At 34.2% G+C, this 18,288-nt stretch overlaps 1 protein-coding gene across 1 annotated transcript in view; it reads left to right on the top strand.

Moving 5' to 3' along the window:
* Positions 1-488: 488 nt before the first annotated feature.
* The window catches only part of LOC133333869 (ATP-binding cassette sub-family D member 3), a 38,720-nt gene continuing 20,920 nt past the window's right edge, over positions 489-18,288 (top strand). Inside the window, exon 1 of the mRNA XM_061542181.1 lies at positions 489-655. Coding sequence (XP_061398165.1) covers positions 543-655 — 113 coding nt within the window. The 5' untranslated portion in view covers positions 489-542. The remainder of the gene's footprint in view (positions 656-18,288) is intronic.

Genomic DNA, 18,288 nt, shown 5'->3' with positions numbered 1-18,288 from the left:
ACGAGACGACAACAACAAAAACTTAGACGGCGGCAACAGTGCGACGACAGCGAGCAGTAACCACCTATCACATAAGAAAAATTAAAAGAAATAACAAAAAACGAAATTCGACACATTTTTATGTAAATTGCACTAAAAAGTTTTGCCAAAGGTTAATTAACAGAGTGAGGTTTTTGTTTAATATTTAAAGGCAAACAACCTGACAAAAAGAAGCGTTACGAAGAAAGTGTCTTTCGAGCGAGTTTGTGGTGTTTTGTTTCGAGGAGGAAATTGCAAAAAAAAGTTTGTAACACTTTGACATTTCCATAGGAATTGTCCGACGAACGGGGAAGAAAGTGAAAAACAGCAACAGCAGCAGCAACAATAACATTAAGTGGAATTTTACAACCTTTTGTTGTTTCACAAAACGAAAACCAAACAACAAAATAATATTACCCACCATAAGTTGTGTGTCTGTAACAACAATACAAGTAATATACAATTATTTGTAGTAAAGTGTGTTGTAGTTGTTGGATTATTGATTTATCAATTAGTCGGTAAACATGGCACCCGCTCTAAGTAAACTACGCGAACATCAAAGTGCCATTGTGGGCCTAACAGGCATTTCAGCCGCCCTCTGGATTATAGCCTATGGCAAAATGAGCAACAAACGCAGGTATGTTTTAGTATGAAGTTCGATGAATGATTAACCTAAATATTAATACAACACCTATTATTGTGTACATATGTAGGTATATACATATATAGTAGCAGCAATGTCTTGGCTATTGTCAAGAACAACAACAACAGCAATACTCCAGGGTTAGCCATTTCGTGGTTTCAAAAACGTAAACGTAAATAGAACACATAGCAAGTATTTTATTTGTTTTTTTTCTTTTTTTATTATAAAATTCGAACGTTGGCATCATTTCGAATAAAATCCACGCGGTAAGATTTGAAGTCCTTCACGTACCCCATAAAAACAGGTCTAATAGTGTCAAATCGCATGATCTTGATGGGAAATTATTCGGCCAGGAAATGTCTCTTGCAGTAAAGCCATATTCACTCGAGTTGTGTGGCATGTGGCACCGTCTTGTTAAAGCAAAATATTCTCCAAGTTGTATTCTTCAGGCAAAAATTCGGTTATCGCAGTATCGTCGTTTTTGAAGAAGTAAGGTCCAATCTCACCTTCAGAAGGATGTAAAATTTTCTCTTCAATTACTCGATGGTTCTCAGAACCCCATATATGGCAATTTTGTTTATTAAAATAACATGAGCAATAAACTTCCAAAAATTGTGGAAAAAAACTGCCGTACACCGCCTGTGGTAATAAAATCTGTCCAAAACTCCTAAAATTTAGAGATTTGTACAGTAACATAATATTGGATCTACCCAAAAAACTGGACCCATATTGATATTTTTTGGAGGAGGATTTAGTATCCTTTTAGAACCTGCCATACCAAACGATAAACTTGTCCATAATTCTCAATATATCGAAATTAAGTGGTACCTTTAAATGGGGGCTATCCTGAAAACTGGACCCATGTTAAAAATTTTTAGTAGCGATATATAGAACGGCAAGCAGTTTTGCCAAAACATTGTTAAGAAAAAATGCTAGAAAGTCGATTTAGCCATGGCGTCCGATTTAACTCGGTATATTGAAGACAGAGCTTTGGAATTTTGCATTTTTACATTTTTACTACTCCTAAGACATTTGGTAGTGGAAAGGAAATATCCCAATATTCGATTTTTTTTAAGCTTTTGGGCACATTTTGCAATCTAATTTGCTAAAATTTTTGTATTTTGGTTTCTTACTAAAAATTATCAATATTGGTCCACTTTTCACAATCGAATTGGATTTTGGATTCTCGTTAAGTTAAAAATTTCCTTATCTAAATTATTAATACGGGTCCATATTTAGACAATAATTTTAAAAATAAATATTTTAGCCCTTATTCTGACATAATCCTAATGTAATGGGGGGCGATCGCATATTTTTTACTTTGAAGTGATTATAACTTGGCATTCTGGATTCCCTGTGAGTAAAAAACAACTTCTTTCTGGAAAGTTTACAACATTAATCATGGTCATGGATAGAAAAATTAAGTTCGGAAAATATAGGACATTTAGATGCGTCAATATGAAATCGAAAAGCGCCAATTTCCATGGAATGAGAATAAAAATTGTAAAAAATTCCTGAAAAATAAAAAAAATTCTAAAAAAGTGATAGGCGCTAGATAATTTTTTTGGTGCTAAACGAGTTAAAAAGGTGTTAAATCTCGCACTAAAAGTGCTAAATTGGCAACACTGATTACAATATAAATCAAAATATGAAACTATAGCCAGTTCGGTTAAAAAAGTGTCAAAAATACTCAAAATACCGAAAATCGTTATATGGGAGCATTAGCAAAACATGATCCTAACTAGTCTATATTCTGTCCACTAATTCCCACAGGCATAGGCTAAAATTGTGCAAAATGTCAGCAACATATCTCAATTGGTTATGGAAGATGCTAATTTATCGCCGCAAATTCTATGATTTCGACTACCGTGCGACGTTGTGAATGATCGACAAGGAATCGACATGTTCGGGTCTTGGAAAAAAATAGTTTAACTACTTAGTTTGACAATTATCAAATTCCCGCACGATACTTTTGAAACCACGAAATCGATAATCCCTAACAATGAGCAAAATGCTAACCAAAAAAGAAATTCTTCTTCGGCCCTCATGTGTATATGGAGTTTTCAATAAAAACTATCAAACATACTATTTTATAAGTATGTGTGTGTGCAATTTTTTGGAAAGTCATTGTCATTGCTAATAGTGTGAGGAGGTCGTTGTTCGAACATCGACGACGAGAAACCGCTAGTGACTGTTGTCTGTTTCATTAGTTCAGTTTGCCTGTCTGTCTAACAGACTGATTTTTTACACAACAATAGCTACCAAGCAGTTAAGTTAGTTGCTTTTGCATGTGTTTGACTTACTGACTAGTTGGCTGTTTCACTAGCTTGCACAATTATCTACAAAAACAACCACAACTAAGCAATCCGGTTTTTAACATACCGTCTCTCAGATGCTGAGATGTGGGTTATGTTAATACCTGTATTTTGTTTAAGATTTACTTCTGGTATCTGATGAATTTTCAAGTGCATTTTAACAGAATTTGTTTTGCTGTTGTTGTTGTTTCTTTATTTTTGTGAAGAGCTTGTTTTAACAACAAAATTAAATTTTTGTTTTGTCCTTGAGTCACCATAAATTACTGAAATCATTTCGTTTCGTATTGGTTGTTTTCCGCTTAAAGAAGCCGGTTTTTATGGGTTCAGTTTTTTTGTTCGATTTTTTAATATTTGTACCCATCTCAGAGGCTAAATTCATTATAATAAAATAAGAGGAAGTATAATTGGGATATCATTTTTTTTTTTGTAGCAATCTATATCTAAAGAAAATCTGACAAAAACCGTCTATATATATAAAATACCTCAAAAAGTTATTCCACCTATAGTAGACCTGAAAGACGTATTTTCCATCTATAGAAGAATTTTTTATATATAGAAAACGTAACACAGGTCTTCCATATATGGAAACCTTGAGTGAGGCTAGAATATCTGATAATTGTATTCTGTTATAGAAGATTTGATAAAGTTATTTTTTTTAGAAAATCTAACAAAGGCTTTTCTTTTTCAATAGAAAAACTGAAGAATTTTTCTTTCTGTAAATGATCTGACAAAGGCCTTCTTGAAGGTTCGATAGAGTACTTTTTTATTCTATAGAACTCTTATATTTGAAATGAGGGTCACTGATGCAGTGTAGAATAGATGTAGCAATAATAGATTTTTTGGACATTAGAACTATAAGTACTAAAATTTGTACAATTTCGTAGCATGTGAAGGAATAGAGCTAAAAATTTGGAATGCGAATCAAGGTGGAGAGTAGACATACCATCTACTTACAACAATTCGATTCGACGCTATTTTGGTTTAATACACAGGGTTGCATCTGCAATTCACCACATTTTATTCGTGTCTGCGAAACACACAGTGGGTGACATCTGTACTTCACCACACACGATTTGTGTCTATGCTACACACAGCGCAGCGCCATCTATTGGTAATTGTCTGAAACTCGATGTAATTTGATCCGAGTTTAAACCAAATCTCATATTCTCCCTACTGTGGTTCAATATTGATAATTTTTGGTAGGACTATTTGATATACTATGAGAACCCAAAATATCAATTAGGAGTCAATACGTTTGAATAGCGTGTCTGGAATCCTCATGATACCAAAATTTTAAAGGTATTCCAAAGAGTGAGAACTCAAAGTATCAATTAAAAACTAATTTGGTCGAAAAACGTGCTCAAGCCCCCTGATATACCGCAATTTTGGAGGTACCCTTACATGGGGGGCTATTCCAAAAAGTTGTCCAATATTGATAATCTTTGGTAGGAAGATTTGACACACAACGATAACCCAAAATATCTATTTAGAGTGAATTCGGTTGAAAAGTGAATCTGAAACCTTGAAAATATGAAAATTAAGGGGTTCCGTTGCATTGATCACAAAAAATGGACCAAAAAACGGATGTTGTTTTGGAAGCGTGTACTCATGTTTACGAAATGTACTAAACTGTACAAAATTTGAATTTGGAGAAACGGATAAAGCTGCAATACTGAAATTAACATTACCGTCGGAGTGTAGGATAGCGATATGTTTGTAGTTTTGGAAATTTGTACCTATGTGTACGAAATTTACTACATGGTACTATATTTGGTTTGAGTGAACCGATGGAGGTATAACAATGAAATTTGGACATATGATTACTACTGCATTGAAGAATTGAGGTTTATTGGCTGTTTGGGAAATTCGTACTTATATTGTACTAAATTTGGTACAATTTGAATTTTGGATGAACCAAAAGAGTTGAAATCCTGAAATTTGGAGTTAGAATCATTATTGGGGTGTAGGATAGGGATACGTAAGGCGTTTAGGAAATTTGTACTAAATGGTACTAAATTTGGTAAAATTTGGATTTAGGTGAACCGATAGAGCTTGAACACTGAAATTTGGAAATATTGGAAATTTGTGCTTATGGGTACTAATTGGTACTAAATTTCATATAATTTGAATTTTGGGTGAACTGAAGGAATGGAATCTTGAAATTTGGAGTTAGAGTCACTGTTTGGGTGTTGGTTTGGTATATGTGGGAAATTGTGGAAATTTGTACTAATGTGTACAAAATGGTACCATATGTGGATTTGAATGAACCGATAGAGCTGGAATCTTGAAAGTTTGGATCACTGTTCAGTTTTGGAAATTCGTACTAATTTGTACAAAATTTAATACAATTTAAATTTTGGGTGAACCGATAGAGCTGAAATTTGTGTTAGGATCCTATATTTAGGTAAATTGATCGGCCTGGAATCCTAAAATTGGAAAATATGATTTTTATTGGATTTATATGAACGTGTTCTAAATGGCGCTGAATTTGGTAGACTTAAGATTTGGGTGAATCTATAGTACTCAAATTATAAAATTTTGAACTATTCTTTAAAATCTGCAAATACGGTTATTGGCTTAAAATTACATTACGACCTGGTCGTCGATCATTTTAAAATTTATACTATAAGATGTAATAGATATAATTATTGTCTTGCAGATTATCTATACCAAAATCGATATCAATTTGAAGCGGTTAAGGACCTGGCTCAGCTATCAACAAGGATGGCCCAAGTTCGGCAACATTGACTTTATGTTCTTCTAGGCTGTGTGAGATATTTTTCGGGCAGAGATGAAAAGTCTTAAATCCCCGAATTGGCAAAAATTACAAATATTGTATTCTGGCAGTGTGGACAATTTTTGAATTGAACATTGTTTGGTGCATTTTTAAGGAGTTTTGGAAAATGTTCTCTTAATATTCAATGCAATTTATGATTTTTGCTTACCCAGGGGTTATAAAATTGCATTGAAAAGAACTTTCTTGGTATATACTCTATTTACTCCGATGTTTTTCTCTACATCGGAAATTTTAGATATTTCCTATGATGATGGAGGATGTAAAAAGTTCGCACAATGTTACCGCTTCTTTCCATTGATTTTTATTTCGTATATTTTTTTTTTTTGTTGAAAAATTTTCATCGCCTACTTTTAGAAGTTCAATTTGTTAAAGCTGATCTCTATATTCAATCACGGTGATAATGTAAAATAATGCAACAGTATGTAATTATTTGTAAACTATAACAAATTACTGTCGATAGCTAGCAGCGAATGGAATATTTTTTTGTTTTTGTAATAATATTTTGCAATGTTAAACAAAATCTCGATATTGTAGTATTTTGTCACGGTCAAAATGAGAAACTGATATACAAAGCTCATAATACAAAATGAATTAATTCATTGGAAGATGACTTTAAAATCGAACCTCACGTTTTTGGTTTTGGTTTTTTTTTTTTGTTTTTACAGAAAACATATCGGGGGAAAACAAGTTATTGTTTGGTAATTTTTTTTAAATTTTAGTTTAATAACAAAGTCATACAAAATTGAAATTACAATTGCGGCGTTATGACATTCAGAATTGAATATGAACATAAAACAAAATATGCTTTACCAAATAAAATGTGATGCAATCTAGACATGTTAATTCAAAAAACAATTATAATTAACACGCGAATACTTTATATCACAGCATCACTTCAAAGTGCAATATTAAGAAGGAAATAGGGTTTAATTTTTTTGTTTCATTGTTAAAAATCCAATTATGCAAAATAACTTATAAAATATAAACTATTTGAATTTCATATTATTCAAAAGAATTTCTTGTTTCTTTTGTCTATTTTGCTATTTGAATATTTATGTGGGTGCAATAAAACACAACTCGCCTGTAGATGTTTTTCCCAATTTATGTTGAAAACCTGATATGCAGCCAGGAAGGCTAGTTAGGGGTTCTTATAGACGGTCATCGATATAAGGCTTTTTATAGAAGAACTTGTATGTTGTGATCCGTAGTTACTGTATAAGGGCTAATTTTTATGAAATTCCGCTGAACAATGACATTAAAAGCATAACTGAAATCGGAATCACTTCAAAAAAGAATAAATATAGGAACATTGACTGAAATACTTTCAATTGCCGGATCGTCGAAACAAACAGAATTCCTTTCGAAACGTTGGTGCAGCTGTGACTTCGGCATAATTGAAAATTAAGCACTTAAAACGAGTGGTGATTTCTAGAAAACTAAGAACACTGGATTTAGATTGAGATCCGATATTTAAGAATCCGAAATGCTAAATGACAGCACTTTAGACAATGACGATACATGACAAATTTAAACACATGACAGACCTAAAAAAAATATATATATATCCACGCCTTGGAGAGTACTTGAAAAAATATTCTTTCCATTTCCCCGATTTGAAGACTTGAAAAAATTATTATTGACTATCCACAATGATAGTCACTTGTTCAAGGGTCTCAGCATCTAGAGTTTTTATAAACTCCGCTGCCTTCTAAATCACGAAGATTTCAGCCTGGAACACACTACGGTCGTTATCTAACCTGTAAGTGTACTCAAGACATAGTCTTTCAGTGTTGACGCCAGCTCCAATGCCTTCATCTTGGAACCGTCTGTTTAAAAAGTCAGATTGTAAAGATGAGCAGAGTTACTACGGCTCCAGTCGTCTTTACTTGTGATAACACCATCTACATTAAATCTCAAGATCTGACTTGTTCAGGATACATCCATGCCCATAGGGCACAATGTTGCCAAAGATTTTGTTCCTGCGGCAGCCTTAAAGCCTTACTACTGCTGACTGACACTTAATGCTGAGACCCAGAGCCCTCAAGTACAGCATTGCGTTCATAGCAGCTTGAGGTGTGCTGCTCTTCTTTAAAGGAACTTATCAGTAAATATCTTTTTGGAGGGTCTTGAAGCCGGTCTATAAGGATATCGATAAAGACATGAGGATAATCGTCCCTTATGATCATCTGAACACAGTCTATACTTTTTCTGGGCTTTATTGGGCTCAATAACCCTCAAACTCAACATACCATCTAATTCCTGATGAGTTATTCACACCACAGGGTTATGACGCTGCATAATTGGAACCGAATCATCGGCATCGATAATGTGTTCTTTAAAATATCGCCATTTTTTTGCATTTTCCAGTTGAAACGGAATTCCTTAAGTCTAACTTGCGTGCATCTAAACACAGTCTATTATTTTCGACACGATGAAAGTGAGTGTCCCGCAAATTACACACGGAAGTGCTGGGCTTCCTGAAAAAAAATTCAGAGATGATGACACAGGATAATGATGCTGCTTAATCAGTCCTATCTCTAAAGTTTACTTCTAAAAACCTTTTCCGTAAACTATAGTTTTCAAATTCTCGGAAACGTTCTTTAGCCTATCTAAGCTGCCCAGATTGATCACCTGATAAAGACTGCATATCAGAAACATTAATTATAAAAATTGACCTCCATACGGACTCCATAATACATGGAATTCTCTCTCTCCCTAATCAAATATAAATCCATGGTCTTTGGCTGATCATCATATCATCTACTCTAACTTCTAAAAATTTCAAAAAAAAAAAAATAATAATAAATTTTTTTTCTAATTTCCATACATTTCATTGGTAGTGTGGAAGGCCAGAATACACATATCTAACCCCTTCAATTTAAGTTTTATTATACCCTACACAACTATGTCTATTAAAAAAATTATTATTATTACTATTATCGTATGGCACTATTATTTAAGGGTAAACTTAACAATGACTTGCCATAAATTAAATAAATCAATTGATTTTTTCTTGTCGTTTTGTATTCAAATCATTTGAAATTTTCATCACGCACACATAACAAATTGTTTGATTTGCTGGTCAGAATTTATGTCTATCAAAAAGTAAACAATTTATAGTTCATAGAATTAAGCGGGAGATATAGTGTTGGAGAGAGTATTTTCCGTAAGGAGGCTAGATTATTATAAAATAATATAGTTCATAATATATTAAATGTTTTTCAATATTCTCAACTCATAAATATCACAATATCATAATACTCAATGGTCAATAATTTAACAAAAGAAAGACCTTCTTCATATAGACAGTCGTAATTTTTTTTTCTATTTTAATTATTTTTTTAATAAAATTATTTCTGTTTGAAGGAGAAGCATTGAAAATTATAATAATTTGACATACATACAGAAATTAAATACATATTACATATATACCCTAGCAGGTGAGAAATAATGTGGACTATATATATTTCGTTGTTATTTTCCAATGCAATTCCAATTTTAAAATCAAAGTTCAATTTTCTGTTAATGAATTAAAGATCATATATTTAATGAGCATATTATTTATTAAATAATTGTCGTAATAATGTGTGTGGCTTTTTCAACGATATTGGGGTATGCGGGAATTTATTCTATTATGATGTGTTTCAAAATTGGTTTAATTCGTTTCAGATTTTGTATATTTAAAACCAGCAAGGAAAGTAGTAAAGGGGGAAACACATAAGAGAATTCAGGCCTGCCCTTTTAAGTTGGCTTCGTATTGAATTGTCAATTTATAATGGAATATCAAAGCCAAACAAGAATTTGGACGCCGTTCTCCGTTATTCTTTTACAATAAAAGAAGCCAACTTAACATGGCAAGCCTGAAAGTTCTCTTATGTGTTTCTCCCTTAATGTTGGACGAGGCCGACTATATGGCCCTTTATACCCTTTACCACTTTGGCTATATTCGCATTTTTGAAGGACCATTGACATGAAATTGGACCAAATGTAACATGTGGTCTGTATCTAATTGTGAACTTTTTGTACCATTTTATACCCTCCACCATAGTATGGAGGTCCGCCTACGGGGAGCAGAGCTGAATGCTAACGGACGCGTCCACAGGTTGCGGAAAGTGGGAAGCCCAACACCATTCGTTGGGTAACTGTGAATAACCAATAAACAGTCGCGGACAATCAGCGGGCTCAGGGGGGAAGTCTCAAAGTGACCCCTAACGCTGGGGTGTCATGCGACCTCGTGCCTATCAGCGTTCCACGGTTTGCAGTCAGGGTACCGACTGTATTAGAACGGAGCCTTGTTGATACCTGGGCGCCTCGACAAGTGTTTCAGGCTTAGTTGCCAAGTCCTTACCATGGTAAGAGGCTATGCCATGGTCGACCTCAAACCCTCACTCACAGCACTTTCTATGGAGCCGCCTTTTAACACACAAAAAAAAAACAAAAACAACGCATGCGATTTTTCGACTGATGCTGGTGTGGCTGCCTTGGCACCCTCAGTCTCGAATTCTACAAGGTCAGATATCAATGAATCCCCCCAAGTGTTGACGACCCAAGCAATCCCCCCTGGACCTCTCTTTAGCCAATTGTCCTTCTCTCGACGATCTTCTCCTCAATATTCTAGAGGAAACCGGCTCCTTCCGCCTTAGTCAGGAGAGCATCCCAAATCAGCTCTGGGATGACTCGCCCTTGTCGGACGAGGATGACATCATGGAAACTACGGTGATTAGAACTACGGTGATAAACACAATAGCATCCATGGTGTCTCCTCTGAAGCAAGGAGGGTCCTCCCAGTTGCTGACTAGGGATTCACGAGGGCGTTTTTCAACCGAATTCGGTACATTGGGTTCTCCACTAAAAATTATATGATAGCCCCCATATAACGGTATTCCCCAATTTTTAGTTTTTGGGGGTTTTGATCGCATTTTCCGACCGAATTGACAGTTATTTAGTACTTTAAGTTCTTATTGGATATCAAATCTCTCCATTAAAAATTATAAATACTGGTCCATTTTTTCGTGTAGCCCCCAAATAAGGGTACCCCCCAATTTTCGGTACTTTGGGTTTCTTGAGCGCGTTTTTCAGCCGAATTCTCCGTAATTTGGTTTTTTGTAGTAGTATATGCGACTAATGCAAGGACAATTTTAATATTGAACCAGCAGCTTCCACCCAATCCCTAGAAATAAATCCTGGGTACGTTGGTGATTGCCTTTTGTATTTTGGGGATGTTCCACCCTAACATGCCCCGCCAATATCGGTCCGATCGAACTATTACAGGTACTTCAAATGTCTAGTTTATGATGGAGGGTATAAAATGTTTGGGTCGGCCGAACTTAACTACATTTTTGCTTGTTTGGATAACCTTTTGAGACAATACGTATATCCATCACCAGTCTATCTAATTCAGTCTGGATAAGAAATCAGCTAATTAAGAGAATTCTTATTTCTAAGAAAGTCCACACTTCATATTTTTTAGAATCTTTGATTTTGGGGAATATATATTTTTTTATTTTATAGAAAAATTTTGTGTTTTATTCAAAACATCGCGTAATTATTGATTGATCCCAGTTCATTACAATATATGCATGTATGATTGGAACATTTATTTTTTTTTTTTTTGTTCGACCTGAATTTCTAAATCAAAGTTCAGTGTATATAAATTAGATTATATTAAGAATTAATTATTTGTTTATTTTTCACATCACAATCAAAATGAATAAATTTAATTAAACAATAATATTGTATTTATTTGTTCTGTTCCAGTACTTTTTTAGTAGTATTAAAGAGTTAAAAATCATACGAATGTTCTGGAACGGAAAACTAGTAAAAATGCCAAAATTAGATGACAATACTTCCAAATCAACACAACAGCCAATCAGAAGTAGCCATTCCTGTTTATCATATTTACTCGGACAAGTTTCTCGAGTAAAAAGTTTACAAAAAGAATGCCATTTTACTATTTTTGGGGGTCAGGAACGATTTTCGAGTAAAAATTTAGTAATCTTGTAAAATTAGTAGAATCATTAAAATTCTGAAATGGAACTATTATTTTTATACCCTCTAAGAAAATCGATTCAGATTTAGATATTGTTCCCAAATTTTGCTAGTAGTCGCCAGCATAACCATTATTTTTCATTACAGCAGCACACCTACGATGCATTGCATCAATAAAATGCTTAATTTGATCCTTGGTATACCATTCCATTCATCCTAAACCATTGGGAACGGGTTATGTCTGTTTGTTTGAGATACTCCAAAGAAATGGAAACGAATAAGAATGATACCGTCTTCTGATGAATCAGATGCAGAATCCATACAAATAGAAGAGCTCAAAATTAAATCAAGTATGAGGACACGCAATCCACAGAGTTATGCACAAAATATAAGAAAAAATGAAGAGAAATAGTGGAGAGGAATATGAAACCAAAAACTCTAAGCACGTGAGTGCTAAACTAAAAATAAAGATTTTCTTTGTTCCAAAAAGTGTTTAAATGGAATCGGATACGAAGACAGGAAAGCTAATTTTGATTATTTTTGGAAAAAGAATATGTTTTTGTGTGTTTTGATTACAAAGCAATTAATAAAGCAAAAACGCCCCAGAAATCACAAAGGATATATGAGAAAATGGAGTACATATTAAGTTCCATCTATATGTAAGTTTAAGTTCGGACGTTTCTGTTTGCAAAACATTATTTTTGATATTTTCAAAATATCGAACGGATGTTTAAGCCGTGCTTTAAATCCTGAAACACCTGGAATGGTCGTGGCAAAATGGCTAGTTCTTCTAGAAAAACAGATAAAGAAAAACTTAAATCTTATGGAAATTCATGATTCACATCTTAAAATTGCCGAACAGGCTAGAAGAAGCTTAAAATATAACATACAAAAAAGAAATTTACGGATTTACATTTGACCTACAAAAACGTTTCCTTATCCAAAACATTCTCTTTCGGTAGCTTACTATAAACGCAACATGTATGTATACAATTTAGGGACAATTTCGGGGCATTACCACTCAAAAGCATATAATAGCTTACAGTGATGCCTACTCAGGACAAAATCGAAACATTAACATAGCTTTAATATGGTTAAAAATAGTTCAGTAATCTGATAATAATGTTGAAACAGTTCATCATAAATTTATGATATCCGCCATTCTTTCTTGCCAAATGATCGGGATTTTGGTCTGATAGAAACTAAAATTATAAAAATCTAATTATTTATATGTCCCTGAGCATTTTTATAATTTAATAGAATCATGTAAGATGAGAAACCCATTTTCGGTAGTACAAATGGATCAAAAAGATTTTATTTCTACAAAATAACTAAAAGAACCAACATCAATGGAGATGCTGTGCCTTGATTAAAAATACAATGGATCTGATTTTTAAAAAATGTCCCATTTAAGATGTTTTATAAAACTTCCTTGGATGACAACTCCGAATTCAAAGTATTAGACCTAAAGAAGGAAGACCTAGAGTATACGGAAATATTGATTGACTTCCATATACACAACCATTAGGCCAATAACAAAAGAAAAACGTAAAGATATGATGGATCTGCTGCCCTATATTCCACCAATTTTTCATGGGCACATTTATGGTAGTACTCGTATGACCGATTTCAGGTATTTTCAAAGTCCACCTGATTCGTTTATGTATCTCCCTCTTTAGTGTTAACTACCTGACAGCAAAATACAAAGGAGCTCTCTTATAAAGCGACTTTCTATCGACGTCAATAAAATTTTAAATTTTTTATAAAAAAATTAATGTGTATATAAAAAATCACGCTTGTGTAAAAATAATCTAACAAATACAAACACATATGCCTTTTAAATATTATATTCTTGTTCTTTTAAATGTTAAATATATTTCTTATTAATTGCTTAATTAAATTACTGACGCATAAAATTTTGATTATATTAACACCAGGGACTAAAATGCTAACGCACAATTACCAAAAGCAGCAACGTCAAAAAACGCAAAAACATTATTCGGTATTGTTCGATATTAATTAACATATTTATTACAAATTTTATGGAATTTCTCAAAATATTTGTGATAACAATCTAAATTCCACTTATGTACATTTTCTTAATAAGAGTTAAATTTTTTTACGATATTGGTTTTATGAAATATGTTTTGAAAATCAGATCTAAAATAAAAAAGAACAAGATGAATCATCAAAATTAAGGGATACCATTTTTATGCCTAGAAAACTTATGGACCTTAACCAAACATTACTTGATATTATTTAAAAACGAATGGGGTTATCACTGCGACGAACTGGTAATTAACTATACCTACCTTTGGACCCAATTTGCAAATTTAAAAAAGGGGTTATCTTTTTTATTATTAAGCCTGACACTTGCGCCTGGTCATTCTTTATTGTTTCATGACGTATAAAGTGACTGTAAAAATAGAATGGACAAATGGTCTGATGTGTCTAGACCGATTAAACTCAAAGCGATAAGTCCAAAGCTGGGTTCTTCTTCTTTTGTTTATATATCACTTTGGCAGATTTTTTTTTTTCATTTTGTTGCAATAATTTTATGTGAATCTTATTTTTTGTTTACTTAATGCTGATCTGTTGTCTCTATATATAAAAAAAAACATATTATTATTTTTGTGATAATGGGCTTTGATTATTTCATGATTCCATTGTACCACTGTCTTAACTCAGTACGGGGAAAATTCGTCGCACATGATTTTTTTTTTTTGATTGTGAAATGCCCATTGATTGAAAAATGGGGAAGATAAAGATCTACACAGCAGATGTCTCTTCCACCAGATGAATAATATGTCAATCAAATTCCGCATCAAGTCCACAGCAACACTGTCTACAGCTTGGATGTCTGGAATGAAGCTCCCATGAAAAATAATGGACGTTGAATAAAATATTTCAACCCCCAATTCTCCCCCAAAATAATTGAGTGTAACGTTCGACAGCCTTTTCAAGTCGTCTGCGGCTGCCACGCCACTTAGTACGCTGGCAAAGGGACCTTTTAGTAGGTTATGTTAGGGATGTACGATTGTTGGTAACAACCGTCCACTCGGAGACTATTGTCCATTGTGATCATTCTTTATACCTGAAAAGAGAACAGGAAAATAAGAGAGAGCGGAAGAGAGAGAGAGAAGATAGTAGGAGAAGGAGAGCCTAAATATGGCTATTTTAGCCATGTCAGATTTTTGACAAAGCCTATTTTAGAGAAGAAAGCTAGATTATCAATTTCATATCTTCCAAACTGTTTATGTCTTCTGGCACTCAGCGATGGACATCTACAGAGGATATGCTCATTTGTTTCCAGCTCTTCTTCGTCCTCACATAGATGACAGTAATCCTCTCCGTTGGAATCCCACTACGAAGTGAGAGATCTAATCCTGCAGTGACCTGTTATGATCCCAACAATCATTTTGATCACTCTCTCTCTTATTATGTGCCTTTTACTAAATGGACCTATTGTAAAACAATCGGCCGCTCAGTGGTAAGATATGCGGCGTAAATAGTAGTAATAGCATAAGCGTACTCAGTACTGTTCGACGTACCATCATGTGTTGTGTTGTTTACACTTGAGCACTTCTTTCACCAGCATACATTCGATATTGCATGAAAACTTGGCAGTTAAAAATGGAATTTTCATGGGATGGGTCGATTTGTACAAAGAAATTTTGGAAACACGTTGCTTCTTATAAGTAAATAGGCCGTCCATTGATATGCGCCACAAGTGTGGTTTGCGAATCTAAGTTATACGCAGTAGAAGAACATTCAGTCCTACAAAAAGATCTCCCTGATAACTTCAACAAAGTGCCCGTACATCGACGCAACCAAATGTTGTTGACGAAGTACCAGCATTAATATACTATCGAATATTGCATACAGATAGGCTTAATTGTCGGGATAGCTGTCACATTTTACAACTATATTAGCTCCAATTATGTTGTAAGAGTATTATTGTTTTGTGTGGTCCCAATAGCTTGTAACGTCGCGAAATATTGGTCATAGATCCACCTTTTAGTATACCGATCGTCATATCCATAGCCATTTGCATTAGTTCGTTTGATCGTCTGTCCATTATAATGCGTAAACACACTACAGTCAACAATTATGGACCAATCGTCACGAAATGCAAACATGTAGGTCCGGTTCTGACCAATGTTAGGCTAGGTTAAGGGATGTTCGGCTGCTGATTGCAACCGTTCACTCAGAGACATCTGTCTATTGTGTTCATCCTTGGTTCCCGAAAAGAAAGTAGCAAAGAGAATGAAAGAGAGGAAAGATAGTGGAAGTTTGGAGAGTATAGAAAGATGGTTACTGTAGCCACGTCAAGATCTTGACAAAGCTTGGGATCTGCTTGTGGTCTATTCCGGAGAAAAATGCTAAATTATCACTTTCATATTTGCCGAAGTGTCTGTGTCTTCTGTCACTCAGCGACGGACACCTACAGAGTATATGTTTAATTGTTTCTAGCTTTTCCTCATCCGAATATAGACGGCAATAATCAACTCCGTTTGATGTCCCAGTTAGAAGTGAGAGATCTAAACTTGTAGTGACCTGTTATGATCCTCACAACGATTTTAATCTCTCTCTCTGTCTCTCCTATTATGGGACAACATCTGGCCAGATGATTTTCGAGATCCTGCATCCAGGTTCGGATAACCATCTGCTGTCGTCTACCTCGCAGTAGCTCAAACGGATTTGGCCAATGGGCGATTGTACAGATCCCTCAATCGGAAGATTGCACGACTGTGAACCCCCTCGAGTAAGCTCGTCGGCAATCTCATTCCCTTCTATTTTGCTATGTAATGGAACTCAACAGAATTTAACAATCTGTAGTATATCATGAAGAGCAACCTTGCAATTACAAACCGCTTTTGAGGTGATCGGGTTATATTTAGAGATGAAATCTGTCTGTTCTTCTGGCCATAATAATTATGATTCGAACATCACGAAATTTCACACGGAGAAGGGGATCTGACCAAGAATTAAGCATGGCCATTTTCATGATAATCGATCAGTATTTAGCGGTTCAAATGGATCCTGACTTTTGTGTGAAAAACGACAACATTTTAATTCTATGGCGTATATATTTACCCCAGAAGGACATAGATCGGGGAAGTTGTATATCCAAGAGGAGTTATAGTTTTCGGTGATGATGAGTAATGATTTGGAATGGTTGACATTTAATCCGGTTGACATTTAATCTTGGATGACATTTAATGAATCAAGAGGGGGATATACTGAAGTGGGGTCAACGAATTCTTATATAGCATAATATTATCATTACTACAACACAGATCGCATATATGACGACATGTTGCACAGGCTCGAGATTTTGCTTCGTAGAAGCTAAAGAATAATAGTAGTTTTGTGTGGTATCATATGTTAGGCCACATCTCACCACACTGCCCCGATCACAGTTTTTATTTTGAGTTCACGTTGGGTGGCACATTTTCCTACCAAAAATTATAAATATCTGTCGAACTTTGGATATAGCCACAAAAAATAAAGTTCCTATCCCTTTATAGGTATTTTGAGGCACATTTTCCAACCGAAGTGATTGCAACTTCACAGACCCGGACTTTGGTGGGTAGCCCCAAAGCCCCAAAAAATGGCCGATTTACACAAAATTTTGCACAACGTACTGAAGTTACTACATTCTAATATATGTCAAGTTTCGTTGAAATCGATTCAGATTTAGATATTTTCAGTTTTCCTTTCCTTACTGGTTTTGCAAATCCTATATTCCGAACTGAGTGTCTGTTATTGAAATTTCGAATATTTTATGTTCGCTCCATAATACTCGAAACGAAATTGTCGCACAAACTTGTTCCAAAAAGTAAATCGATGGCGTTTAAATAAATCTCGATCTGGTTACACTGTTTGTATGGCAAACAAGTACCAAATCCGTTTAATTCGACAGGTTGTGCCCAGACTTGTTTTAGACTGTGTCCAGACTTTTTTAGTAGAAGTAATGTACTGTTTATTTGTTTTAATATTCACATAGGGTTTGAGGCATTTTTATGGATATTAGGTCTAGTAACTATACTTAAATGCGCTTAAGGTTTATTTATTTACTTCCTCAGAGAAAAACGCCAGAACTGAAGCCATTAAATTTTTTTCTCCCTTATATACAAATATTTCAATTCAAATTGTTTTTATTAATTCTTAAAAATATTTACTAATACTTTTTTCATATAATTAATGCGAATGAATTAATTTTCTGTATCTATGTACATTTCTACACAATTTCAATACAGGCCTAAAACAAGGTAGCCAGAACAAGTAATGCCAGCCAAATATTTCTTTTTATTTATTTATATTAATTTTTGTTGTTGTTGTATTATAAATTTTCAATAGTCATGCTGAGCACGTTGTTTATTTGATTTTTGTTTGTTATGACGTCATCAACGCCACAGCAGAAAATAGTCGTAGTTTGCTTCTTCTCCTTATCTTATATGGTGATTATAATTTGCGGAGAGGTTTGATCGACTGGTCGGATTCCACAAATTATTGTGATATTG

Source organism: Musca vetustissima, unplaced genomic scaffold (assembly GCF_032173495.1).
Source record: "Musca vetustissima isolate MV318-11 ecotype Yass unplaced genomic scaffold, APGP_CSIRO_Mvet_v1 utg4050, whole genome shotgun sequence".
NCBI classification, from domain to species: Eukaryota; Metazoa; Arthropoda; class Insecta; order Diptera; family Muscidae; genus Musca; species Musca vetustissima.
This window is presented reverse-complemented; position numbering and strand designations above follow the sequence as displayed.